The sequence below is a fragment of the Plecotus auritus genome (assembly GCF_963455305.1).
Source record: "Plecotus auritus genome assembly, chromosome: 6".
Taxonomy (NCBI): Eukaryota; Metazoa; Chordata; class Mammalia; order Chiroptera; family Vespertilionidae; genus Plecotus; species Plecotus auritus.
This window is the reverse complement of record NC_137773.1, coordinates 153,330,188-153,357,541: the sequence shown is the minus strand read 5'-3', so window position 1 is coordinate 153,357,541 and position 27,354 is coordinate 153,330,188. Positions and strand designations below refer to the sequence as shown.

Below are 27,354 nucleotides of genomic sequence, written 5' to 3'. Positions count from 1 at the left end.
GGATCCTCTCTGTCTCAGCCCTCTTTGTTTGGTTATCTTACTTTTTATTTCTTCAAAGCAACTATTGGTATCACTAGCTACAACTATTTTGCTTGTTTATGTATTTACATTTTTTTCCCTGTTTTCCCTTAGACTATAACCCCCAACGAGGGCAAGGATTTTTTTTTTTTTTTTTTTTTTTTTGCTGATAGACAGGTTTAATGATGCATTGTTCTTCACACAGATGCCTGCAGAGTCTTTAACTCAAATCCAGGAATATGCAAGTAGGCAACATAACCAATTAGCCAGATCTAAAATAAACTGGCTTCTTATAACTACCCTGTAAACATCACAGCTCTTCTTCCGTCCAAAATGAACATAATCTCACATGAAAACACTTATTGTAGGGGAACCAGAAACCTAGTTTTGTGGCCAAAAGTAAAAACCAAAGGAAAAATAGCAATTTGGTGGTTAGTTGGTGAAAGCAGAGAATCTGGAGCCCTTCACTGTGCTGCTTTGCTCTTCTCACTCTTGCTCTTTTTGTCCCTCTTCTTCAGCCCATCCATGTTTGCTCTTAATAGGTTTGAATAAGCCATCTGAAACTTATTTACTTCTTTGGAGCTCACCACAGTGCTAATCTTCTTTTTCCCATCAGTAGCTCTTAACAGACACTTGTTGTCTGAGGGCTCAAAGCCCTCCACTGAACCTTTCCTTGGAATGGGTTTAGTTCGGCCATCATACTTCTTCAGGGTGATGAATACACTGCCCAACAGCCGGCACTTCTGGAAGAGCCTGGTCAGCTCCGTCAGGAACTGCTCACTCTCCAGCAGAGCCATCCCGGCTCCGCTGGCCCCACTCAAGCCACAAAGACCCAAGCAATCGGACGAGGGCAAGGATTTTGTCTCATTTGTTCACTGCTCTATCTTCCTCACCAGCAACTTTCTCATAACAGATGCTCAGTAAATATTTGTCAACTGAACAGTTTTTAAAATACAACAAAAGTCGCTTATTTTCCCAATTTTAAGTTTTGTTTTTCAGGGTAAAGTCTCAGGAAAAGCCTTTTTTCACTATTTCATGTGAAATTTTGGTTTCCTTTATAAGTGGATTGATTTATGTGGCCTTTTTCTCTGCCAGTGATCTTTGAACAATGAAGATCTCCTGTGTTGTGTATTTCCTTCCCTGGCTAGACTAATAAATCTGTGGAATAAATAAGCGAGGGCAAGGCTGACATGATTTGTTCTTGGTTAACCCAACCTTGGTTACACAATGATGAATCATTTTTCTTCCAGGGACAGAAATGCCCTTTCCCCTTTAAAGTCCATTCTAGAAGCATGTCTGCAGTCTGCTACGCTCACTGCTTTGTGGTGTATAGAACCCTCCTTCCTCTTTTGAACGGAACCCTTTTTTCCTGTCGCTAGGATTCCAGCGCCATTTAAAATCCTGCAGGTCCTCTAAGGCCACAGATGAACATCGGAAGTCTCTCTCCTAGGCTCTCTAAGTACTCTGGCCTGTCATTCATCTGAGTCAAGAGAGTTGAGTTGAATTCAATTTAAGAGACAAATAAAGGTTCTCATTAGAGGGGAGCGGCCACAGTGCGCGACAATTTGGCAACACACTGATGTCACTGAATCATAGAATTAAACAGACGCCTCGTTCATGTGGAGGCTCTGAGCCCTTTCAAAGAACTGGCTTCTGTGGGGCCTTCAGTTCTGAGAACCAGTCATCTGGGGTCAAAAAGTATTGTTGAAGGGTTCAAGGTCTGCTCTACAATTCTCTTTGCATCTTGTCACACGCCACGATTCTTTGGGAGGAGAAGGAAAGTGAGAAGAAGGCAGAGGGAACCAGCTTCCCACGTCCCCTTCTCACGGGGTGCTGAGAGAGGTGGGGAATTTGCTGTGTAAGTGGTTCTGCCTACAGGGCTCTGAGGCTCGCCTGAGGGAGCATGCACTTCCTAGAGGGGTCAGCTGCTCCCCAAAGCTCCTCTGGACTCTTGCCAAGCGGAGAAGCCTGAATTTTCCTGCCGTAAAGCCCGAGTTTTAACTGCTGGCTCAAATGTCTAGAACCCCACATCACCCAGACAACACAGGCCCTCGGTCTGATCCAGCCCGTAGTTCTTAGGGTGCCGCCTCTGGCTGAAGGCACCAGGTAAAGATGACAGGTGGGCCATGAGAAGATGCTGATGGTCAATTTCAGTCACTGCTGCCAGGATGTGGTGTGAACACAGATTCATTTCCTTCTTCCTCCACAAGATCAGTTTCTATTTTATAGGGGTTAACAAACAGATACAGTTTTTTTTTCCCTCTTACATTAGTATTGCAGAAATCCTCATTTAAATGTTATTGATGTTTGACAGAAAGAGCCTTAATTTATGTGGTTGTGGTCTTGGGGCACAATTTTGATGGGAGTATGTCTCTCCAAGCGGGAAGACCCAATGAATTTGTCATCTCCACGTTTTGGGCCCTCAAATTGGTACCTGGGATAGTGCATGTAGTAGGTGCTCAAAAATGTATTAATGTTGCTGGCCACTTTCAGCTTGCAAATTTCACCTTAAGAGACAGTAAAAAACAAAATAAAACCCAGAATTCCTATGTAAAACTAGAGGCTCAATGCATGAAATTTGTGCAAGAGTAGGCCTTCCTTGCCCCGCTGCTGGCATTGGCTTCCATCTGGCATCTGGGACCCAGGCTTCCCTTGCAGCCTCAGCTTCGTCCGGAAGGTCATCCGGAAGGACATCCGGAAGGACAGCTGGTCTAATTAGCATATTATGCTTTTATTATTATAGATACCTGAGTCCCTAACGTTTAAGACATGGGGCAGAGAAGGACAAAAACAGGGAACCACCATGAATTAAATCCTATAAATATCACTTTATTTAACATTCATAATGTCTCTGACAGGGAGATGCTGGTGTTATTGTCCTTATTCTACAGGTGAGGTTCAGAGAGAATAGTTTGTCCAAAGTCAGCTCATAAATAGTATAGCTGGGATTTAACCCCAGTTCAAGAGTAAGCCTTGTCACTGTGACTCTCTGTGAGCCCTACCACAGGAAGAGATTGCCACTGGATCTTGGTTCCCTAGAGGCCACCAAATGTCAAAATAAAAATGATGTGATCCTCAGAGATCAGATGAACTGTCACACACTTGCTAAGGCCTATATTGTGGTTTCCCAAAGAGTTTTGTTTGACCCTTGGATAACCTTGACCACTATTTTCAAATACAACAGGCAGTTGAGCTTTCGGGGTTTTCATTTAAAATCAGTGTGTTCTAAAAACGAATTTATTATCTTCCCAACCAAAACGTCTATAGCGTAGATCCCAATTATGGTATGTCCAGTCACTCAAACTAGAAGCTCTGGAATTGACTTTGCCCCTCCCCCGCCTCCCTCCAGACTAATCACCAGTATCCGCAGAATCTCACATTCATTCCCATCTCTCTATCCCTTGATTCAGGGATTCATCCCCGCTTCCTGAAACCGTTTTAACAAGCCCTTCCTTCTCCTTTACTGCCTCATGCCCGCACTTCCCATTTGGTCCAGTTTAGATTATGTGGTCTGTTGGAAACCAATCATTGTCTCACTAATAGAAAGAGGCTGGTCAACCTTAGTGGGCCCTGAACCACGCGGGTCATGTTAAGGAATCCCACAGTGGTCCATTGATAAAATCGTGGCACCAGCAGTCATCCTCAATGCCCTCACGCCTCTCCCTCACCCTTGCAAGACCTTGGCATAATCCCAACTCTAGTTAAATTTCACGTTTAACCAGCAGCTGAGCTTGGTAGGAAAAACCACTCATACTGACTGGTCTCACTGAGGAGCTCAGACCACAAATGGGTCCCCAGTGCAGCCTGGATAGCTATTGGGCAACATGTCTCTCCTCTGGCCTGCAGTGTTACTCTCAGCTGATGACCTTGCTCATGGTTTCCCTGAGAAAGGAAAAGCATCCAGAAGAGGCATTCCTCATACTCCCCCCACTAGACCACCCGCCTGACGGATCTCCTGTGTCTCCCCTGCCCCAGCCCCTCAGTGTCCCTCTGGTCAAGTTCCCACCCTCTAGCCAGAGTGATTACATGATCACTCATCAGATAAGACCCAAACTCCTTACATGACCTGGAGGTCCTCCCTGGCCTACCCACCTGCAGGCCTCTGATTTCATCTCCCTTGCTCTCTCCCAAGCTGTCTCTGCCCTTCCCACACTGGGCTTGCTTTCTCGCCAACACTTGGCGCACATTCCCACCTCAGGACGTCGGCACATGCTGCTTCCATGGCCGGAGTGCTCTTCCCCCAAAGGTGTGTGTGTGTGTGTGTGTGTGTGTGTGTGTGTGTGTGTGTGTGGTTTGCTCTCTCATTCCTTTCCAGTCTTTGCTGAAAGTGCCCTTCCAGAGAGGCCTTCGCTGTAGCCACAAGAGCGCCTCCACACCTCGTCGCTCTGTTCATTCCCTGCTTCGTTTTGCCCTTAGCACTGATCGCACTGACATATTATACATTTATTCCTTTATTGTCTCCTGCTACTGGAATGTTAACTCCCTGACAGCAGGGAGTCTGTGTCTTTTGTTCATAATGGCACCCCTGACATCTGGTACAATGCCTAAAACATGTTAAGTGCTCAGTAAATATTGGTTAGATGAGTGATGAGCAGATGAATGAATGAATGGCGCCTCGCTTTCTCTGGTCTACAGTCCAGAGTTTTTAGCCTGGCATTCAAGGCCCTGGAGGACCTGCCCCAAACATTAGGTTTCATCCCTGCTCCTTCCACTTTCCTCAGTCCCTTCCTGGGCCCTGAGTCCCAATGATCTCCCTCCTCCTTTCCCGACCCGTCCATACCCTCCATTATTTCCTCGTGTTATTTCCGATCTGGGAAGCCCTTTCTTCCTTCCTTGAGAAAATTCTACTTATTATTATTCAAGGCTCAGTATCAACGTCTCTGGAAAACCATCCGGCCCTTGCAGGTGGGGAGTGGGATGACTTCTGTGCTCTTACAGAGGGTCCCTCACCCACGTCTGGCCGGCACTACCCCTCTTTCTGCCCTAAAGGCAACCCCAGCGCTCTGAGGTCAGCAGATCCGCTCACTTCCTCTCAGGCTTGCGCTCCTGGGTTTTCACCTCTTTGGTTTCTCTTCTCACAAAAAAGACTGAGGAGCATGTGAGACCCAGGTGGAGACGCCTCTGTTCACCTGAGGACTTGGGCAGGGCAGGATTTTCTGTGTTTATTAAACAAATCCAGGTTTCCCTCCACACAGACAGAAATAGAAACCTCCCCAGACACTCACCACTGCGTGTCTCTTTGCTGGCGACCTGCTTGCTTTAGAAGTCAGGGAGGAGGAGGAAGCTTGGACTGTAGGTGTGTGATGTCAGTGCAGAGGAGAGATTTTGATTTCAATCCCACGAAAGAAACCAGAACATGTCAAGCAAGGGCCGTGATAGAGGAATATGTAAACCTAGGCCCCTCCTGCAGATGGCTTTTCCCTCCTGCTCCAAATTGCAGCCCACGGTTTTAAATGGCAAGGGGGAAGCACAGAGGCTGTGATTTTCACCTGAGAAGATTCACTTTCAACTTGAGGAAGTGGTGGGCAGAGAACAAGCACACAGTCTATTTCCCGCCAGTGTCAGGGCATAAACAAACTGCAAGGAGGTAGTACAAATAAAGGGAACAGGGAGTGTGGTTTCCAAGCAAAGCAGGCCTCAAGGTTTTTGTGAGGGTGTCAGCCACCCCCAGCCGGCCCTGCCATCTTGCCCACACCGGGCACCCTGTGGTCAGGTTGCTGCCATTGCAGCTTTGAAGCAGGTGTGTCCTGAGCCACTGGGAGCCACTCAAAGCCTGGGGGGGAGGAGGGGTGCCTGGAAACCACATCACAGACAGATCCTTATAAAGCCACCCATCTTCTCCAAAGGAGCAACATTACAATCAGGTGGCACATTCTTCATAGGAACTGACAAAACAGAGATTCGAGGAAATAGCCAAAGTGATGCCACAGGAGCAGCACCTTACTTAGCCATCTCCTCATTCCTTTAAAATTGTTAGTCCCTGGCCAGGTTGCTCGGTTGGTTAGAGCGTCGTCCCGGCCAAGGTTGTGGGTTCAATCTCTGGTCAGAGCACAGGCAGGAATCAACCAATAAATGAGTAAACGAGTGGAACAACAAATTAATGTTTCTCTCTCTCCCTTCCTTTCTCTCTCTAAAATCAATACAAACTGTTAAATTATACTTAAAGTCTTTTAAAATGGGCAAAAATGTATGGTGCCTACAATATTCTACCAGTGGCCAGCGGGGGTCTTGGGTGGGGGAATGCATCTTTTGAATGAAGGAGGAAGTGGAACTTTAAACACAAATAAAAAAGGATAAGAGACCTAGAGAACCATTTCCTCTCAATGGGTGGTTCTCAAACTTTTTGGTGCCAGGACCCCTTTATATTTCTTTAAATGATTGGAGATCTCAAGGAGCTGTTATTTAGTGTATGTGGTTATATCTACCAGTGGATACTATATAGAAATTAAAACAGAATTTTTAAAAACAATTTTTATTAATTTATCTAAAATAACAGCATTACATTTATGTATTGTTTGATGTTAACATGTTATATTTTTATGAAAAATAGCTTTCCAAATGAAAAATGAAATGGTTCCCGAAATAGAAGACAGCTGGATTCTTGTATATATTCTGCATTCAGTTTGTTGTGATGTCAGGTTGTCTGCTTCTGGAAAACTCTAATGTGCATTCATGAGAGAATGACAGTGGAAAGAGCAAATACCCTAGTATTAGTATGAAAGTCGTTTTGATTTCATGGGCCTCCTGCCAGGTCTCAGGGACATTCAGGGGTCTCCAGCCCATACCTTTGGAACCACTATTCCAGCTCGGTGCACCAGCTAAAATAAATATCAAACCTTTGCTTGGCTTACAAGCCACTTACATGGCATCCCTTCTTAGTATGTGCAATAGGCAGAATTATGAGTGACCCATTTCCTGCTCTCTGGTGTGCATATTCCTGTATAATTTGGGGAACTTGTGAATATGATGGGATAGTCACTCCCATGATTAGGTTATGTATATTGCATAGTTGGCTTTAAGAATGGAGACTATTCTGTGGGTATCTGAGCTAATCAAGTGAACCCTTAAAAGGGCTCCTCCTGAAGAATAGATTGAAGAGTGCAATTTCATTCAATTGAACACAAGTGAGATTCTCTGTTGCTGGCTTTGAAGGTGAAGGGAACCATATGGCAAGGAATGCAGGCAGACTTCACAGCTGAGTTGACCCCTGGCTGATAGTCAGCAAGGAAACAGGGACCTCAGTCCTACAACCACAAGGAACTGAATTCAGCCAATAACTTGAATGAACTGAAAAGGATTTTTTCCTCTGAGCCTCCAGAAAGGATTGCAGCCTGGACAACGGCCTGATTCAACCTGGGATACCCTGAGCAGAGAACCTGGTCACCCGCACCTGAATTTCAGACCTACAGAACTGTGAGATAATGAGTGAGTATTGTTTTAATCTGCTACGCTTGTGGTACGGTTATACAACCGTGGAAAACTAATACAATATGTATGGTTTTAAATTTATTTTTAAATCACACAAATAATCATAAATACATCTTCCTTGTAAAAAATGAAAACATTATTGAGAGATTAAAAGTTCCTTTTGACTCCCCCCCATCCTTGCCAATCTTGAGCCTCTCCATATCCCTTTTTTCTAGGGGTATGGTATGAATACCCCCTTTGTTGGATATGAATCCTTCCTTCCAGACCGTTTTCTATCCATTCATGTGCATATGTATGTACCAACAGAAAATATATAATTCTGCTGTGGTTTATTTATTGTTCTTACTTTAACTTCAGAACATTATTGGGATGATTGGTTTTCCACCTCTGTCTCTCAGGTTATTCACAGCTAGAATGTCCCTGCTCAGTTATAGGTTCAATTCCAAGCCACCAGAGTGACATTGGTGGCTCTCTTGTTCCAAAGTAACCTGTAATGGTCATCTGGTCCCTGCCTTCATCCAGCACTGGAACATCAAGGAACTTCAGAACGTCCTTCACTAACTCTCCACTGATTTAAAGAACAATGAATAGTGTGGCCTTCTCAGAAACAGACCTATGGCATGCACCAGCCTTACCTCCGGGAGCTAGGACGAATCTTTGCAGCGGACCACAGTGCCAGCCTCTGGAGGGTGGTACCTTGCCCAGGAAATAACCCCCCATCTTAGCTTCTGATAGAACCGTCAGAAGCAGGTTTTCCAAGGTGGCTTTAGTGCTAGGCGCTCAGAGAGAAGTCCTTTCTCAAGCTAGCTTGGCCTTCAGACTCACAGAGCCGATGGGCCACAAGCCTGTGTGTGAAACGTGGGCACGTGCTGCATTTTTGTAGCGGAGGAAACATCAGCAGGGGCCAGTTGGCAATGCCCTTCCTGCTTTGCTAAGCTCATCTCATCCTGTGCCCCCCTGACATCACAGAGGTCCTGACATTTTATAACAGCACAGACATGCCCTTTCGATGTTTGGCCTTTTGTGATGTTGAGTTTGCCAGGGAAGCTGTGGCTGCCTACTTGCTCTGGGTGGGCAGGAAACCTTGCCAGTTCATAAATCCTTGGCTAGAGAGTGCCCATCGACAGGGGTTACACTGACCACCTCCCTGCATAGGCGGTACTTACCCACCCACATCCCTGATCCACGATTTTCCATGCTTCCTGGCTACTCAGGTAGGACCGTCCCACACCTATGAAAGCACAGGTGTGTGGGTGTGGCGCGCTGCCCCGAGGGGGGCCACAGCCTTTGGATGGGAATGCACGCATGGGGCAGGGGCTGACTCCTTGTACTTCTGTGTTGATGTGAGCATATGTTTCTGTTCCCATTTCTGGTGAAATCTTCAAGCAGATACAATCACTAAGGTTCACCCAAGAGGAGAAACGTGCTTTGGGCGCCTACAGACAGGGGTTTGAGTGAGTCTTGAAAGTAGTTCAGGGCCACTGGGGACAGGCTTCTAAAGGTGACTTCAGAGAGTGGAAATACCCCAAACTTTCCTTCCACAGTCAATTTCCTTAGGCGAGGGGGGAGAAAGCTGCCCCGAAATTAGGCGTCCAAGGTGGGGTAGTCTGTGATATATTCGGGCTGCTAAGTCCAACAGGGTGAGGGCTCCCTGTCTCCCCACGCTAGAGATGTTCAGGGAGCTGGGGTTTTTGTGACGGCGACCTGGGTACCGGGGACTGGAGTGGGGACTAGTCAGGGCCGGGCGGGGCGAGGGCGGAGCGGGCGCCGCTGCGCTGACCGCCGCTGCCGACAGGGGGCGGCCGCGCCCACTTCCTCCGCTCCGCCTCGGCCGAGGGACCCGCGTCGGCGAGCGGCGCCTCCCGGTGTCTGCGGCGGCGGCTCCCCGACCGTGCGGGCTGTGGAGGAGCGGCTGCGAGCGAGCCTGGTGGCGGTGGCAGCCGACGCTTCGAAGCCCGCGGCCAGGTTTGCGTGCCGGCTGCCCGCATGGACGCGGCGCTGAAGCGGAGCCTCTCGGAGGAGCCGACTGAGCTCCCGGCGTCCGTCCGGGACTTGGAGGAGGAGGAGGAGGAAGAGGAGGAAGAGGGGATGGAGCAAGAGCTGGAGGAGGAAGAAGAGGTGGACCCCCGGATCCAGGTAGGGCGCGCGGGGGGCGCCCCGGATCCCGACCCCGCGAGGGCCGCCGCGGAGGTCGGCGTCTACACCTACAGCTGCCTCGCAGCCCCCGGTGCTGCGGTCTGCGGGTCTGGAAGAGTGGGTCTGAATCCTCGGTTTCACCCGGTTCGTGGGGAGCTGCAGTGCCCGCGTGAATGCGGCCTGGCTAGATTGCGGGGATCCCCGCAGACTCCGGGCAGGACCCTGGGGTCGCCGCAGCGTGCTCAGCGGTTCTGTGGATGTGCAACAAAGGGAAAAGGGGGCGGGGGCGCCATGCGGGTCTGGGGGTCCCCGGCCAAGCTCCGGGCGCCGCGTGCATTGCACGGCCTCCTGGCCGGGAAGGAGAGGTCGGCCGCCAGGTGGGCGTTGTCCGCCCTGCTGCCCGGGCTGGCACCGGTGCCCTGCGTTCGGAGTCTTCCTTCACCTGGCGCAGGTGCCCGGCCCGAGCCATCTTCCTCCTTTGATTCATTGTTACCAAACTGAAGGGTTTATTGTCCCCCCCCCCCTCCCTGACTCAACCTTGCACTTAGCCTCGAAGGTTTAAAACCCAGCTTTTCCTTGTTATGAGGTTGAGTGTGAACAGGAATCAGGAACAACTGATGCGCAAAGCAGACGCGAGGCGAAGGCGAGGGGATTGGCCTGGCTCTCCGCACCTCCATTTCTAAGGGAGATGATTAAAAACCAATTTCCAAGCCTGGATCTAGGAGTGACAGCTTAACCTCTTCACCCTCCAGGCAAAACGCATAGCAAATCCCGTTTCCAAGACCGTTTTTCTACCCTTTGCATAAATCGTTTTTAAAAATATATTGCTTTGAAGTATATCCTTCCATTCCTGAAGCCCTAATTGAGTTTCAGTGCGCAGATCAATTAAAAGCTCATTTAACTCAGCTGTTTCTATTTAAATGAATTGTTTTGGCAGATTAGCCAGATAAAGATCAGGTGGGAAATGTTTGCATTAGAAATCTTATTAATTAAAATCGTCAGTTTGAACTACTACCATGTTTTCTTGGTAGGGGAATTCTGTTAACAAGATCCTTTGTTTGCAGAGTAAAATGAGTTAACTTCATGCTGGCCACTTTTTACCGAGTCTCATTTTGTAAATGTTTATTTAAAGGTATTTTTTTTAAAAGCTAGTTTAAAAATACCTAGGGAGATTGAATAATTGGCAGTTTGAAAAGAAAAGATTTTCATCTTTATAGAAAAATACTCAACCACCAATGAGTTAACGTCAGAATTGTGCCCTTGGTTGAAAACATTTCACTGGGTTTATACTTGTGGCTTGGCCTTGTTTATTTATTTTTTATTGTCTTTTCTGCAAAGTTCTTTGATTCGGCTCCGAAACCATTGTAACAGGTGGATTTTCCTGAAGGCACAAACCTGGAATAACTATTTGACCTTCTAAGAAAAGACAAATTTCTGGGACTTTCTGACATTGCAGATCAAGATAAAGTTTTCAGAAATGCTGACATGCACTTGCTCTTCTGGCCAAGGCTCAACTATTTTCCTTGAGAATTAATACTGACTTGTCCCTCTTCCCACAAATGGTGCTGGAGTAATTTTGCAGGTAATGGGCTGAGTCATACTGGAAACAAAAGACAATCCCTTAAATCTTTTTTCTCCCTCTGTTCTTCTTTAGGGAGAATTGGAGAAGTTAAATCAATCCACGGATGACATCAACAGACGGGAGACTGAACTTGAGGTACAGAAAGCCGGGCCCCTGTCCTTGTTGAAGTGACACCAGAATGGTTAATTTTGTTTTAGTCGCTGGAGGGTGGTTGCTGGCGTCCCCTCCTCGGAGTTGAGCAATAGCCTGCTGTCTGACTGAATCAAGTACACCACTGAGCCCAGCTTGTGGGTGGAACACATATGGATCTAATTTCACATGTTGTTTTTCATCATGGAAGCTCCGTGGGGCCCAAACCAAGGGCTTTATACAGGCTTAAGCCCTAAAGTTAATGTGTCTGTGGAAGAGCTAAAGACCTGAGGGGGAAATGAGCTGACCTCTTTAATGGAGCAGAATAAAGGAGCTCACAAAGTCTCTGCAATACTTTCAGGCGGTTCCTTACATTGTTCTTGGAAACATGCTTGCTCAGACTTAACCCTTTTTTTACTTTCCTGCTCTAATGATTCACCCCCCCTTCGACGTTCCTGCTCATCTCTTTATCGTCGGCTTGTGTAGGATATAATCATCTTAATGGTGAGGAAAAGCTGTTTAGACTGGAAAGGGCTTTCCTGCTGGGAAGCATCTTGAGCGACTAGAACTCATTTGAATTTCTTGAGCACCTCCCAACCTGAGTGTAAACAGATTAGCATTCTTTTTTGTTATTGTTAATCCTCACCCGAGGATATCTTTCCATTGATCTTTTAAAGAGAGTGGAAGAGGGTGGGAAGACAGAGAGAAACCTCATCTCACAGGATTGGTTGCTTCCTGCAGGAGCCCTGACCAGGGCCCGGACACAGGGAGGAGCCTGCAACCCAGATACCTGCCCTTGGCTGGGATTGAACCCAGGGACCCGTTGGTCTGTAGGCTGACACTCTATCCACTGAGCCAAACCAGCGAGGGCCAGATTAGCATTCTTCACAGCTACCGATTGGTCCCCTGCCTTTTCAGGAGTGGTTGGTTTTACCATCCATCAGCAGATCTGAACAACCCCCGCATATGTCCAGGAGCCTGAGAATGGTGTCAAGAGCTGAAGGAGCTCAGGGAGCTGCTGGGTGGACCTGTTTCTGTAGCAGGAGAAATAGCAGGGAAGGTCAGTGGAGAGGGCAGGAAGCATCTGGTCCCTAAAAGTGAGGGTGCAGGTGGTAGGAAGGTAATCTACCAGCAATACACTGGCAACCTCGACTTCTGCCTGCCTGCCGCCGAGGCCCTGGGTGTGGGAGTGGGGTTTAAAGCCTGTCTTCTGAGCCGTGTGTGAAGGGTTAACCCCTCTAGCGCCACGGTAGGTGGCCATGAACACTGGCTGCGCTTCTCCCCCAAGTGGAGTAAAATCTGAGTGTTTATTTAAATTCTTTGCACTTATGATGAATCGAGTCTCTTTGTTGGGCAATTGAAATCTCTCAGAACCTCAGATTTGTAATTCATGAAACAACACCAAAAGCCCTACTACGTCTATAGGGATTTACAAAGTGTTTTCACAAGCTTTGTCTCTTTCTGTCCTGTCTCAACAGGCTAATGTGCTGTCCAATACCGCCACTTGTGGCTATTTGAATTGAAATTAAATAAGATTAAAAATGCAGTTCCTCAGTCACGGTAGCCACACTTTAAGAGTTCAATAGCCCCTGTGTTGGACAGAGCAGAGAGCACCTCCACCATCATAGAAAGTTCTAGTGGACAGCATGGCGTTGGAAAGTAGGGGTGATGGCGACTGCCTCTTCAGTTGGGGACACGGTGGCACAGTGTCCTCTCGGTTCAATGACAGCAGGGAGCCAGGTCATTGTCCATATCCCCCCAGCTCTCATGGTCTCCCGTCCCAAGTGTGAATAGACGAGTTGGAAACAGTGTTTGTATTTGGATGCCTGCTCGATGCCGGCCACTGTTCTGCTTGCGCACACTTACCTTCTGGGGGTAAAATGGTTTCATGTGTTGAACTCCTTGTAGCCCTGATTCCCGAATCCTTTTTCTGAATGCACTCAGGTATGTGCGTGTCACAGGAAGCCACAGGACAGCTGTTTCCTGGCTTGCTCTGGAGGGCGCTTGGCAGCTGCGAAGAGAGGTGGCCAGAGCTGGCCTGAGTCGCTGGCTGCCCTTTTCATGGTATTATTAGAACCAAGATGGACTCTGAAATATAATGCCAGCTGTGTAAGCAAGGAAAACGTCCCTAGGAGCCACATTAAAAAGTAAAAAGAAACAGCTGGAATGGACTTGAATCTATTCCATTTAACCGAGAATGTTCCGGATAGCATACTTTTAACATGGCATCCATAGCAAAAGTCATCGAGGTCTTTTACATGAACTCTTCGGAATCTTGTGCATGTTTTACACCTTCAGCACATCTCAGTTTGGACCGGCCACTCAGTAGCTCTGTGTGGCCCGGGCAGCCCAGGGCTAATAGGTGTTTCCTGCGAGTCTCCCAAAGGAGCAGAGGGATTCGGCCCCAGTGCGGCTCTGTGGACGCCCGTCACGCTCCCAGAGCCCAAGGAGAGTTGGGTGTCGCCGAGTGTCTGTGGTGGGCTGTCCTCCTTCCCTCAAGCCCTGGGCCCCAGCCTTGTGTCAGGCACTTTTTTGGCCACTGCAGACACGTGGGGGAACCAGACAAAGGTCTTGCCCTCAGGGAGTTTACATTTGGATTGGGGTGGGGCTGGGGGTGGGGCACGGAGAGGTGGCTGATAATTCCTGATTGTAGGAACTACTATAGAAGAGGGAGGTGACAGGCTGTGAGAGAGGGGGCACCCGAGATAGCTGAGCAGAGATAGCTGAGCAGGGATAGCTGAGCAGAGATAGCTGAGCAGGGATGGCTGAGCAGGGATAGCTGAGCAGGGATGGCTGAGCAGGGATAGCTGAGCAGGGATGGCTGAGCAGGGATAGCTGAGCAGGGATAGCTGAGCAGAGATGGCTGAGCAGGGATAGCTGAGCAGGGATAGCTGAGCAGGGATAGCTGAGCAGGGATGGCTGAGCAGGGATGGCTGAGCAGGGATAGCTGAGCAGGGATAGCTGAGCAGGGATAGCTGAGCAGGGATAGCTGAGCAGGGATAGCTGAGTAGGGAGAGCTGAGCAGAGATGGCTGAGCAGAGATGGCTGAGCAGAGATGGCTGAGCAGAGATGGCTGAGCAGGGATGGCTGAGCAGGGATAGCTGAGCAGGGATAGCTGAGCAGAGATGGCTGAGCAGAGATGGCTGAGCAGAGATGGCTGAGCAGAGATGGCTGAGCAGGGATAGCTGAGCAGGGATAGCTGAGCAGGGATAGCTGAGCAGAGATAGCTGAGCAGGGATGGCTGAGCAGAGATAGCTGAGCAGGGATAGCTGAGCAGAAGCGGCAGAAGCCAGTCCCTGTGCAAAGAGGAGCAGATGGCGTGAGTGGAGGGGGTGGTGCAGGGGTGTGCGCCAGAGGATGTGGGACAGGAAGCAGAGCATTTTGATACACGGTTGATTCTCATTATTCATGGTAGTTGTTTTCTTTTTTTAAATGTACCACAGTTTTTAATTTTTATTTTTTTTAAATTCATTATTGTTTAAAGTATACATATAGTATTACATACCAGTATGTCTCTTTTTCCCCCATTGACCTCTCCCCGGCCACCCCACCCCCCTTCGTGGTTGTTTTCTGTAAAGTAGCTGTGAACATTGAATCAGTGAATCCTGAACCATTGCTCCCAGAGGGGAAATGAGGCCAGACGCTCGCAGGACCCTCGCCCCACCTTAGGTTCCTGTGAGTCTCTAGTCACGTTTTTGTCAGCACATCGACACAACCTGGTTTTATGTGTGTTCCCATTTAAAGTCACCGTATTTAATATATGTGATTGATTCATTAATGTTGAACTCATGGGCAAGAGCACAGCCTCATGCCTGGATGAAGCCTGTTTAACACCCGAGCTCTCTGTGACCCGTCACAGCCTCCTTGGGCTGAGGGCCACCGGACAGCACGTTGGCACTCAGCTTGCAGGCCGGTTTAAACAGCAGAATCACCAAGTGGACCGTGGGAAGGATACTGTTCAGGGTATGAGAGCTGAAACCGGAAGCGGAGGGTCTTTGCTTGACCTCGGCTGGGAGCACCCGCATTGGGTGACGCTGTGCACGTCCGCTCTGTGCATGTCCACGGATGAGCACAGAAGCGCACGGACGTTGATTTGGAATCATGAGTAAAGTAATGAGTGTGGCTTCTGTAAAGAATGAGGATTGGCCTGAAATGATTCCGAAGCCCCTAGAGGAGGGTCTTACGCTGTACACATTTCCTTTGCCTTCACTTTTTGAATATTACCTGGAGTGCCTAGCACTCCCCCGGACTTTGTCTGACTCTGATTAAAGTGAATTGATGACCAGGCTTGTGGTGGCTGCTGCTTTGCTCACAGAGTGTGGCTTGGTTGTCGCTGGACAGCCATAGGCTGGGGTGCAGGCCTGGGTTCACCTTTAGGATCCCATCTTTCTCCTCCTCCTTTTCCTTCTCCTCCTCTTCCTCCTCCTCCTCTTCCTCTCCCTCCTTCTCCTCTTCCTCCTCCTCTTCCTCCTCTTCATCTTTAAATCGGAGGTTACCAAGAGGCCTCTGGATGCCGGCCACCTGCATGTCGCCAGTTGGACGTCTGCCTCTTCCTGCAACCTCACTTTGCCTCTGACCTTGTTTGAACAGAGCTGTGTCCCCTCTGCACTCTGATTGCTATCGGGAGGGCCAGCCTTTCAAGCTGTTGAAGGGAATAACCTTTTAACCAGAGAGGCCCTTGGATATAAGCCTGATGTTTCAAATGAAGAAAGTAAAGGCATTTTCCCACAGACACATCCTTGAGTGTTTGTTGAGCACCTACTAGGCGCTAAGGACAGTTTTAGGTGGTGGGAGAGAGCAGGGAAGAGAATGGACGGAACCTGTCTTACGTTGTGGGGGGAGGAGATGCCGTTAACAGTGCGCACCCCAGTAGTCACTGTGCTAAGGAGGAAAGGTCAGGAGGGGCCTGGGCCGTGTGGGTGCTGTGGGGAGAGGGCAGGGAGGAGGGGCTCAGGGTTCTATGTAGTGGGTGGGAAAGACCTCGTCTGGAGAGAGTGAGCCTCCCTCCGGGCCATGTGGGGAAGAACATTCCAGCCAGAGGGAGTGGCCACTGCTAAGCTGAAGGTGTGACCTGGTTGAGGACCAAGCAAGGGGGAACTAACTGGTGTGCTGGGGGTGGGGGAGCGATGGATAGAAGAGGAGGAGAGATTCAGAGAGAGAACTGGGTCATTCAGGTGAGGAGGGAGAGGAGAAGGAGAAGGAAGAGGAAGAGAAACAGGAGGAGGAGGAGGAGGAGGAGGAAGGACGCAGGCCTGGTTACCCACATTCAGCTTCTCTGGCTCCCAGTGATCGAAAGCGGCCTTTCCCAGCCTGCCCTTCCCCGGGGAGGCAGAGTTGTTAGTGGTAAATGTTCGGGCTCTGCCCCTCCTTGCTTGGGTGGGGACGGATGGAAAAAGCGTTTGATTCTGGACACTTGTGTTCCCCAAACTTTCATAAGGCCTGCGCCCAGAATCTGCCTTTTCCCCCTCCAGACACCAGCAGACAATTTCTCTTAAAAATAAAGTTTTGAGCTTGGAAACTCGGGGGTGGGAGAGCAAAGGGAGTGGTGGATTGGGAGGGCCTCTCTCTAATGAATATTAACACAAGTCAGGGGAAGAGAGGAATTCTTTCCTGAAAAGATAATGTTGTCACATCTTAGCACCTTGGCCTTGAAGGCCCATGAGGTTTGGTGTGCATGTTTGTGTGTGTGTTATGTGTATGTGGTTTGTGGGTCGTGTGGGTGGTTTGGTGTTTGTGTGGTGTATGTAGTACATGTGGTATGTGTGTGGTATATATTGTGTTTGCAGTGTGTGTATTGTGTGCATGGCGTGTGTGGTGTATGGTGTGCATGTGTGTGGTGTGTTTATGTGTGTGTGTGTAGTGTGCATGACTAGATGTGTGCTGGGGGAAGGCCCTATAAGACTTCAGTTGTGTTTCGGAGAAAGTACTAGGGAGTGCGTGAAGTGATACATGGATGAGGGGAAGTGAGGAATAACTGTTCCTTGAAACTGCCCAGTCCGGGCTGGGAGGGGCCCTGACCTCTTTGTACCCAGGTGAGATCTGGTTCAAGTGAAGGGTGGCCTAGGGGCATTCATGTCACAAACACACAGCCCGTCCTGTGGGCTGAGTCCTGTGGGTGAGTCCTGTGGGCTGAGTCCTGTGGGCGAGTCCTGTGTGCGTCCCGCAAGGGAACCTCAGACACAACCTGTGCCCTGGACGAGCTTGCTGACTTCTGGATGGACCATGTGGTTAGGAGTGAGAGGGCTGTGCAGGGCCCTCAGGAAGCCAGGGTGGGGCTTGTGGACTAGGAGGCACAGAGGTGAGGCCTGGAGACCCAAGCCTTTGGGAGGTCTGTTAACATCCCAGGTCGCCTGGAAGTGGAGGCGGGAGAGAGCTGACACTGCAGACATCACCTGCAGCTTGACCAGTGTTATGACTCTGGCCATTGGCTGGTGGTAAAGACAGATACACCTGAGGTCTTTATGACTGGGCACCTCTGTGATCTGGGCTGGGGCTGCTGCCTTCCCCACAGCCCTGACCTGAAGTTTGGCCATCAGAAAGGTAGGACTTCGGGCTTTCTGCTTTGAGGACAGTCCCCCCCACACCACGGCTGGGATGTCAAGAGACAGTAACTTTTTTTTGCTTTTCATTCTCACCTGAGGGTATTTTTTCAATTGATTTTTAGAGAGAGTGGGAGTTAGGGAGAGAGGAGAGCGAGAGAGCAAGAAAGATAGAGAGAGGGGAACATCGATGTGAGAGAGACACATCGACTGGTTGCCTCCCGCCTGTGTCCCAACTGGAGCCGGGATTGAACCTACAATCCAGGCACATGCCCTTGACCAGGGATGAACCCATGATGCCTCCGTGTGCGGGCCAACATTCTAACCACTGAGCAACCCTGGCCAGGGCAAGGGACGGTAACTTTTGACCCAGCTATTGCACTTGTAAGAATGTATCCTAAGGGAATAACTGGGCAAGGATATAGGTCTGATAATGTTCATTGCAGCATTGTTTAAAAATGTTGGGGAGACACTAACCCTAACCTCAGCCCTAATCCTAGCCTTAACCCTAACCATAACCCTAACCATAACCCTAACCCTAGCCCTAACCCTAACCCTAAAAAAAAAAAAAAAAAAAAAAAATGTTGGGGAAGTATAAATCCGAATGACTCTCAATAGGAGTTTGGTTAAAGAACTGAATACAATGCACACGCAATGGTTGCTAGAATCTAGGGGCCTTAAAATGATGACACAGCCTGTTATTAACAGAGAAGACATCTGAACGGGAAAGAGCAGATTCCGGGAGAGCAGTAGAATGGTGCTCTCTTCTTTAAATTAAAATATGTCTATATGCATGACAGTGCCTGGGAAGATTCCACACCAGGTATTTATTCCTGGAGGGGAGATGAGTGACATTTATGTTTCTGTACTTTCCTATAGTTTCTGATTATTGCATAGAATTTGTACTACTTGATAGTCAGAAAGGAAAAAACAAAAGCCAAAGCCATGGGGAAGGGGCGGGGGTAGGGTTGGCATCAGGTGACAGAAGGTGGCGTTGGGTTAGAATCCAAGGTCAGCTGACTTTTATGGGCACGTGGCCCCTTGGTGTGAGTCTTGTCATCTATGAATTGGGGCGGGTGGGGGGCGGCTCAGGATTCTTGTCCACACCCCTGGGTGGCTGGAGGACAAGAGGAGGGGCTGTGTGAAGGGTACTGGGATGGTTGCGCAGCGCGGTGCAGGAGCGGTCTCCCGGGGGTGGGGCTGGCAGGGAGCAGCCTAGATGCAGGGCAGGCTCCGACGAGATGTCCATTGGAGCCAGGCCCGCCACGGGGGCTGGCGATGGCTCTGCTCTCCTTCCCAGGCCCTCCTGTGATGTTGTTGTTTGTTGTTAGTGACTGGCCCTGGGCAAGGGGCCAGAGAGAGGGCTTGTGCAGGCCAGGATGACGGGGACATGGACTTTGCATTCAGTGGAGCAGCAGGGCTTTGCCCTGTGACTGGTCGGTTGGACTGTGCAGATCGGTTTGTCTCCGGTGACCCCTGCTTCGTCAGGGCCTGTCTTCTCTCGGGAGTTGCCTGGCACTTACTAGGTGCTCAGTAGATATTTGAGTGGATGAACAGCAACAGATTGCCCCCTCATGGCTGCGTGACCTTGGGCAAATTGCTTCATGTCTCTGGGCCTGTTTCTTCTTCCCCATCATGGTGCATAGAGAGCTACCAAACATTATTGCTGTCACTGGAGCAGAGCGGTGAGGGCTGCAGTGTGGTGGGAAGGGTTTTGTGTCCATTCTGGAATGTCATTCCTGCCTGTCCTTCCCCATGATGGTGCATAGAAAGCGACCAAACATTATTGCTGTCACTGGAGCAGAGCGGTGAGGGCTGCAGTGTGGTGGGAAGGGTTTTGTGTCCATTCTGGAATGTCATTCCTGCCTGTCCTTCCCCATGATGGTGCATAGAAAGCGACCAAACATTATTGCTGTCACTGGAGCAGAGCGGTGAGGGCTGCAGTGTGGTGGGTGCTTGTAGGAAGGGTTTTGTGTCCATTCTGGAATGTCATTCCTGCCTGTTTTTGTCTCCTAACTGTCCTTCAACAGTAATGACTGCTCATGGTAATAATGAGTGCCTACTGTGTGCTAGGCCCTTTCCTACACACTTCATAACGCCTTTATGTGGTAGATATTTATCATCCCCATTTTGCCGATAACAAAACTGGGGCATAGAGTTCAAGTGTCTTGCTCTAGAGCAGATGCTCAACCTCAGCTCTGTGGACGTCATGGCCTGGATAATTCTTTGTTTTATGGGGCTTGTCCTGTGCATCGTAGCAGCATCTCACTAAATGCAATAACAGCACCTCTCCTCCCCAGTTGTGACAATCAAGCATGTCCCCAGTCTTGCAAGTGTCCCCGGGGTGCAGAATGCCCCTGGTTGTGAACTACTACTCCAGAGCAGTGCCATCGAAGTGTGTGGTCCTGCACCAGCCGCCTTAGCCGACAGGAACTGGTTAGAATTAGAGCATCCTGGGCCCCACCCAGAATCGGCATCTCGGGGATGTGGGGCCCTGAGGCTGTCTTACCCAGCACTCCCTGTCTCATGCACTTCCCATCACCCTTACCGCCCTCTGGTGTGTATTCATGGTGTGGAGGGACTTGGCCTTCCCATCTTTTGTCCACAGCATCTCCTTCAGTGTCTGCACACAGGGCCACGAGTGTCGGAATGAATGGATGTTAGTTTTTGCTTAGAATCAAGAGCCCTTGGGGACTGTTGGCTTTGTCCTACGCAGTGTCCTGGAAAACAGACGGGTCCCTCTTCTCCGGGGCCAGCTCTGAAATCGCATTAGTCCCTGGGCTGTCGTTAGGCGGGGCCACCCCTGGGCACAGCCCTTTCGACATTTGGAAACTACCACCTGTGTCCTTCCCCTCCCCAAAGTCCCTCGCTTACAGAGGTCCTAGCTCACGGAGGTCTAAGAGTCTGCCCTGCTTGGTGACGTGGCATTGTAATCATGGCCTTTCCCATTGAAAAAGGATGGCAGGTGTGAATACGGACAAATGGTCCTGATCGACTTAGGGGAGGAAAGATTAGGTAATCCTATATAATAAAGAGCTAATATGCTAATTAGACCGAACAGCTGAATGACCTTCCAGACGACGGACGAAGCCGGGGCTGCGAGGGCTGAGCCCCTTGCACGAAGTCCGTGCAAGGGCCTTTAGTAAAACCATAAAGTGTATGTAAAACTCTGTGTAGTGTATGTATAAGACCAGGTGTCCAGTAAGAGAATATGTGCATACGAGAGAGAGAAGGTCTAGAACACAGGGATTTATAGTGTGGTCCACAGACAGTGAACTGCTTGTTACCAATTAAGGTGAAGTAAATACAGAAATTGAGAGTAAGAGTTTAAAAATTTAAAAACAAAAAGTGACATTTCACTTTTCTAGTTGATTTTTATTGTATTCTACAGAAGCGTTGATTCACAGTGGGCAGGGGTGGGGGCTCGTATTTCCACATAGTTTGAGAAGCGCGGCTCTGGAAAAATGCACCCTCAGATGTTACAAGTGGTGATTGCTAGTTGCTAAGAATGCTGGTGATGGTAATTTTTCATTTCTTGATGTTTTCTCAATTATTTACAATGACCGTATTTTATCATTTTCATAGGGAATGGGGGCGGAGAGAATGAAGCATTATTATAAAAAGATGTCTTTATGAGCCAAAGAAATGAATCTCTATGAAAGGAATTTTGGGAACTATGAAGGCCGGTGGGAAACGTTTTTCCGATTAGTGGTCCCTGCTTTAATTGAAGATAAATCCTGAGGTTGGTGGGCTTGTGTAGTGAATGACTCTGTTGTTAAGCTCTCCTTGTGGTCATTCATGGAGGGATGAAAAGTGCCTTAAAGGCATTTTAGGATTGTCGGCAGCCAAGAAACCCTCATTTATGAAATACACACACACAAACAATCACCAAGATAATAACAGTGGAAAACATTTCAAATATTAAGAATGCCTGAGTTTGAGTATTTGCATCGTTTCTAAATGGATAGACTTGTGGGCACACACAGGCTCTCTTGCACAATCTCATTCACTTGTCGCCACATTAGCAGAACGTTATTAGTATGGGCTGTTGAGTAGAACATAGAAATAGCCATCTGGTGTCTAATAGTGACCCTGTTGCCTTAAAAAAAAATCAGGGTGTCTTCCTTTTAAGCTCTAAAGGCCAATGAGATAATACACCAACTTTCCGGGTCCCTCCGCCGGAACCCGTAATAGAACATAGGCACTTGCTGGTGTAGTAAAGCAAACTTTTGTACAGTGACACGACTGTGCCCCAGGGTTACCACAGATGCCCCCCCTCCTGCCGGGGTGTCCTCACCTCGGAAGGAGACTGGCGGTGGGGTCGATGGACTTGTTGCTGTGCTGGGGGTGATGGCATCTTCAAACTCCCTGGGCGGTAGGGAGCTGTGGTTCCTGTGGATTGTAGCCTTTTGTATTGAGCTGTTCTTTTTCCTTTCCTTTATTTTAAAAATTTTTAATAGAATTTATTGGAGTGACAGTGGTTAATAAAACTATACAGGTTTGAGGTGTACAGTTCTATGATACGTCATCTGTATGTTGTATTGTGTGTGCACCACCCCAGCTCCAGTCTCCTTCCATCGCCATTTATCCTCCTTTACCCTTTTCTGCCTCTCCCCACCCCATGTCCCTCTGCTAATCACTGTACTGCTGTCTGTGGTTTTTGCTGTTTTTTGCTTAATCCCTTCACCTTTTTCCCCCAATCTCCCAACCCCCTCTCTAACAGCTGTCAGTCTGTTTTCTTTACCTGTGAGTCTGTTTCTATTTTGTTTGTTTGTTCATTAGATGCCACATGTGAGTGAAATCGTATGGTACTTGTCTTTTTCTAACTGGCGTATTTCACTGAGCGTAATGCTCTCCAGGTCCCTCCATGCTGTCGCAGAAGGCAAGATTTCCTTCTTCTCACGACCACGTAGCATTCCATTGGGTAAATGTACCCCAGCTTTTTTACCCACTCCTCTACTGACGGGCACTTGGGCAGCTTGAGCTGTTGTTTTGCCTTCTGAGCGTTTATTGTAGAGACCTTTCACTAGCAGAGAGAGAGAGAGAGAGAGAGAGAGAGAGAGAGAGAGAGAGAGAGAGAGAGAGAGAGAGTGTGTGTGTGTGTGTGTGTGTGTGTGTGTATGTGTGTGTGTTTGGCCAGCTCAGGTAAACGCCTATTGAACCTCATCCTTTGGCAGGTCATCCCAGTTATCTGCCCAGCCCTCCTCTCTGAGAGTTGCTTAACCTGCCTGTGGCCACATAGGTATTTCAACAGTAAAGACTGTCGCTTGTATGCAAAGCATCTTAACCCAGGGTTTCGTGATCCCTTGCAGAGCAGCTCTTAGAGAGCTCTTTCGTTTCCTTAAGGGAAGGTGGAAAACGTTTTGTTCTCTTCTTGCCTGATTTTTCCTTTGCTGTGTTTTGCTGGATTATCTGAGAGAGATTCTGAATGTTTGCTGTGACAGAAAGAAACTGCTAGCAGGGAGACAATGAGAGGAACATCTGCTGTTTGTTATAACCGCAGCCAAGCCCACTTAGGAGACACTCTTGTGCCGTTTGGCATCAGACTCAGCCGAAGCATGAGTGGCGTTTGGTTGTCTTCATCCACCCTGCCCTTTTGTCGCCAGCATTGCAAAAGGGTCTGGCTTCTTTCTGGTAGATTTGGAGACTGCAGATTTGATGTTCTCTTTTGTTCCCCACTTTTTGGTTTTATTGGAAGAAGAGATGAAAGGGGTGTTTTTCTTTTTATTGCTCTGGTTACTATTTCTACCCAATAGGTTACACCAAAACATCATAGCTTTATTTTGTCCATGATTTGTGGGCAGGAATTGGGAGAGGGCTCAGCTGGGTGGCTCTTGCTTGGGGGGGGGGGTCTCTAATGCAGTTGGGGGTCAGATGTCAGCTGGGGCTGTGGTCATCTGAAGGCTTGACTGGACGTCCGAGGAGGCCCATGTCTGTGTCTGGCTGTGGACGCTGGCTCTTGGCTGGGAGCTCAGCTGGGATTGTCAACCCGAGTGCTTACATCTGACCTTTCCAGCAGGTGGTCTTAGGCACTCTGACCTCCACATGGGGTCCAGCTTCCCCCACTATGAGCATCCCAAGATGACCAGGTGGACACATCCTGGCCTTTTCTGTCTAAGCCTTGGAAGTCCCATAGTAGCACCTCTGTCATATGCTATTGGTCCAGGCAGCCTGAGCTCACCCAAATTAAAGAGGAGGGGACATAGTCTCCATCTCTCGATGGCAGTAGTGCCGAAGAATTTTGAGCCCCATTTGAAAACTGCCACACTCATGGTGAAGATGTAGGCGCAGTGACTCGTTTTGAGGCCTGCGGGACATCTGTTTCATTCACTTAATAAACAACCACGTTTCATAATGCCTTCTCGATGCTTTAATGGTTAACCAGCCAGCAAAGCAAGGACTTTGGTTAGTGATCCCCGTGACCCTTAAACCAGCAACAATAAAAAAAGCAAAAGGGAGCCAGTGCCTGGCAGAGCTGAGGGTCGTGTGATAGGGAATTCTTTGCTGCTTTGCCCACTTTTTTAACATTTTGTCTGAGAGGAAAATGATGCTACGGCTTTGATGCCTATTAGAAAAAATTAGTGGAACCTAAAGCCAAAGGTACAGTATCTAGGCAGACCCTTTATAAATTCAGGGGAAGGTTCTAGAGCTCTTTGGGCAGCTCTTAACATGCCACTGGTTTTGTTAGCATCTGCACTGGGGAAATAGAATCTTGGTATTGCATGCATTTGCTAGAAATTGCATCTACTCCCCAGGTTGGAACTTGTTAAAGCAAACCACGCTTTAATGCTATGAAATGTGGAGCTAAAAAAAAAAAAAAGTAGGAAAACTTATTTTGGAGCCGATAGAGACCTAAACTCCAAAGCATGTGATGGTAGAAAGCATGGGCTTTGAGTTCAGGAGAGCTGGATCTGAATTCTCCCCTGCTTCTTCACCAGCCGTGCAGTCATGGCAAGGTGCTGAGCTTTTCTGGGTTGTAATTTCCTTCTCTCTAAAATGAGGAGGGCAATACCTGTCTTGCAGGGCTGTTAAGGATTAAATACGTGATGTTTGTAAAGTGCCTGGCACGGTACCTGGCATAGAATGTTCAACAAATGGTGGTCCTTTTCTTTCTGCCCTTTGCTCTTTATTGAATAACTAGAGGCCCGATGCACGAAGATTCATGCAAGAATGGGCCTTCTTTCCCCTGGCTGCCGGCACCGCCTTCGCTCTGGCCGGAGCTGCCTTTTTGCTCCGGCCTGGAGCTGCCTTTCCGCCTTCTCACGCTGCCCAGAGGCCCGGAGCGGCTGGGGCGGTGTGGAATGCCTGTGTCCCGCACCTCCCCCGGCTGCTCAGCGCCTGCATATGCAAATTAACCCACCATCTTTGTTGAGTTAATTTGCATACCCACTCCCGATTGGCTGGTGGGCACCACGAAGGTACGGTCAATTTGCAATCTTACTCTTTTATTAGTGTAGATGGCTCCTACATCAAAGTCCCTAATTATTGAAAGCTTATTATATGCTAAGCATTGCTCTCAGTTCTCACAACAGCTCTTGATGAGAAATGGAGGCACTGAAAGATGGAGTCAGTTCTCCCAGGTCACATGGCCAGTGGATGGGGAGGCAGGATTTGAATCCAGGATCTGAGGCTGGAGCCCATGCCCATAGGTGGTTTGGGAATGCACATTCTGAGGTCCCGCTGAGGCTGGTGAGATGAAAGAATGCTGGTCCAGGACTTAGGGGATCAGGTTTTCAACCCCTGCCCTGACACTCACCAGGTATACATCCTTTGGAGGAATTTATCTCCTGAGGTTTCAGTTACCTATTCTATGAAATGGGAGGAGCATCTGAGCTCAGCGAGGGCAAAGCCTTTTCCATCCCTGATATTGTACAACTGAGATTTTGATTTAGCCTCATGCCAAATGAATTATGAGTCACCCTCAGTCCTGATGATACGGAAAATGCAAAAGGTCAATCTATGCTGCAGTTACTTAAGATTTTATTTTTAGTGAAGCAATGCTTGCACATTGTTGTTTTTTTTTTTAAAAGCCCCAGAGAAGTTTTAATGACCAAAATGAAAGTCCTCTGCCTAATTTCTTCCCACCCCCAGTTGTACGCCAGGAAGCAACCACTGTTAACGTTTTTAGCTGTTTCTTCTGATCATTCCTTTCATGTCTCCAAAGTTACAGCAAAGCGTTTTGACTTTGGTTCTTTTGCATCCTGTGCCCTCCTTTCTTTCCCCTGATTAGCTGCAGTCAGGAGGAAGGTTATCCAAAAGACAGCAGGAGCCAGACAGCCAGCTGGCCTGGAATGCGGTGGGTGGATGCGTGCTTCCAGCTAAATCATCTCTGGAGCTTTCCGAGGCTGGGCCCTGAACGCCCCATCGTGCCCTGATTCTAAAGCTCATGTCAGTTATGAAATGGACCTGGTATTGGGTAACAGCTTGGGTGGTGGTTGAAACATTATCCTGGTGAACGTGCCAATCAATTGTATAATCCATCTAAAATCTAATGTTTAACGAATTGTTGGGGAAAAGTGCGTCTCGAAGTTGAGGAAATATGCTAACGCTTCTTGGTGTGAACATGGAAACCATTCCCGGGTGGTTGAACTCAGTATAAAGCCCTGGTTCAGCAGTTCTGCCTCCTCTTACACAAAGAATCCCGTGGGTTTAAAAACACGTGTGGCCATGAATGAAAAAGCATTGGGTCCTGTCAGTCTTTTTAGCCGAAGTGTGTGTGTGTGTGTGTGTGTGTGTGTGTAGGGTTATGTAACTTTACCCCCTCCTCTCGGGCCTCTTAGGACTGACCTTTGTGCCTGAAGGTTTAAAGGGTTTATGGTTTTTTCCCTTTGTGGTGCTTTGGACCTTTGTCTCTATATATTAAATTCCATTCTGGTGCCTCATTCCTATGTAACAGCAACAAAAAGGTTGAATTGAAAATGAGTCTTTTCCAAATGGACAGACATTCTACAAAATAACTGGCTCATATTATTAAAAAATATCAAGGCCTTGAAAGACAAAGACTAAAGAACTGTTCCAGAATAAAGGAGACGAGAGAGAGATGACAACTACATGCAAGGTGCAGGTCCTGGCTTGGATCCTGGGCCCCCTAAACAATTTCCCCCCCTTTATTAAAGAAGACATTAATGGGACAGTTGGTAATTTGAATAAAGTCATAGCTCAGATTGATAGCTTGGAGGAACATGATGTTCTGATTTTGGTTCTTGTGCCAGGCCCTGTAAGAGAATGTCCTTATCTTTAGGAAATGTGCACGGAAGTATTTTTTTTTTTAGGTTCAAGGAGCACCATGTCTGCATCTCACCCTCATTTTTTCCCCAAGTCTGAAATTATTTTAAATTAAAAATATTTTTTTAAGGTCTTTTCCCCATTCCCAGATCTGCCAATTGCCTTGACTTAGCCTCCAACTGGCAGTGCCTGTCTTTGGCCATGGAATCTTGACATTGGCCATCGCTTCAAAGGGAGCCGTGTGGCCCAGCCTGGCGGGACAGCTGGGCGGGCTGCGATGTCCTGGGGGATGGGCCT

The 27,354-nt window shown here is 48.5% G+C and overlaps 2 protein-coding genes across 2 annotated transcripts in view; one reads left to right on the top strand and one right to left on the bottom strand.

Annotated features, from left to right (window-relative positions):
- Nucleotides 1-257: 257 nt before the first annotated feature.
- LOC308250263 (signal recognition particle 14 kDa protein-like) lies at nt 258-839 on the bottom strand. The gene has a single exon (XM_080672698.1). It carries the CDS (start codon nt 813-815, stop codon nt 483-485), a length of 333 nt encoding a protein of 110 aa, XP_080528824.1. The 5' UTR covers nt 816-839; the 3' UTR covers nt 258-482.
- An 8,432-nt stretch (nt 840-9,271) lies between these two features.
- Nucleotides 9,272-27,354, top strand: part of SH3BP5 (SH3 domain binding protein 5) — a 65,732-nt gene continuing 47,649 nt past the window's right edge. Inside the window, exons 1-2 of the mRNA XM_080672036.1 lie at nt 9,272-9,582; nt 11,237-11,299. Of these exons, the coding sequence (XP_080528162.1) occupies nt 9,433-9,582; nt 11,237-11,299 (213 nt within the window). The 5' untranslated portion in view covers nt 9,272-9,432. The remainder of the gene's footprint in view (nt 9,583-11,236; nt 11,300-27,354) is intronic.

Excerpts from the sequence above, each read along its gene's own strand:
- LOC308250263 (XM_080672698.1), bottom strand. The coding sequence starts at position 815 with ATGGCTCTGCTGGAGAGTGAGCAGTTCCTGACGGAGCTGACCAGGCTC.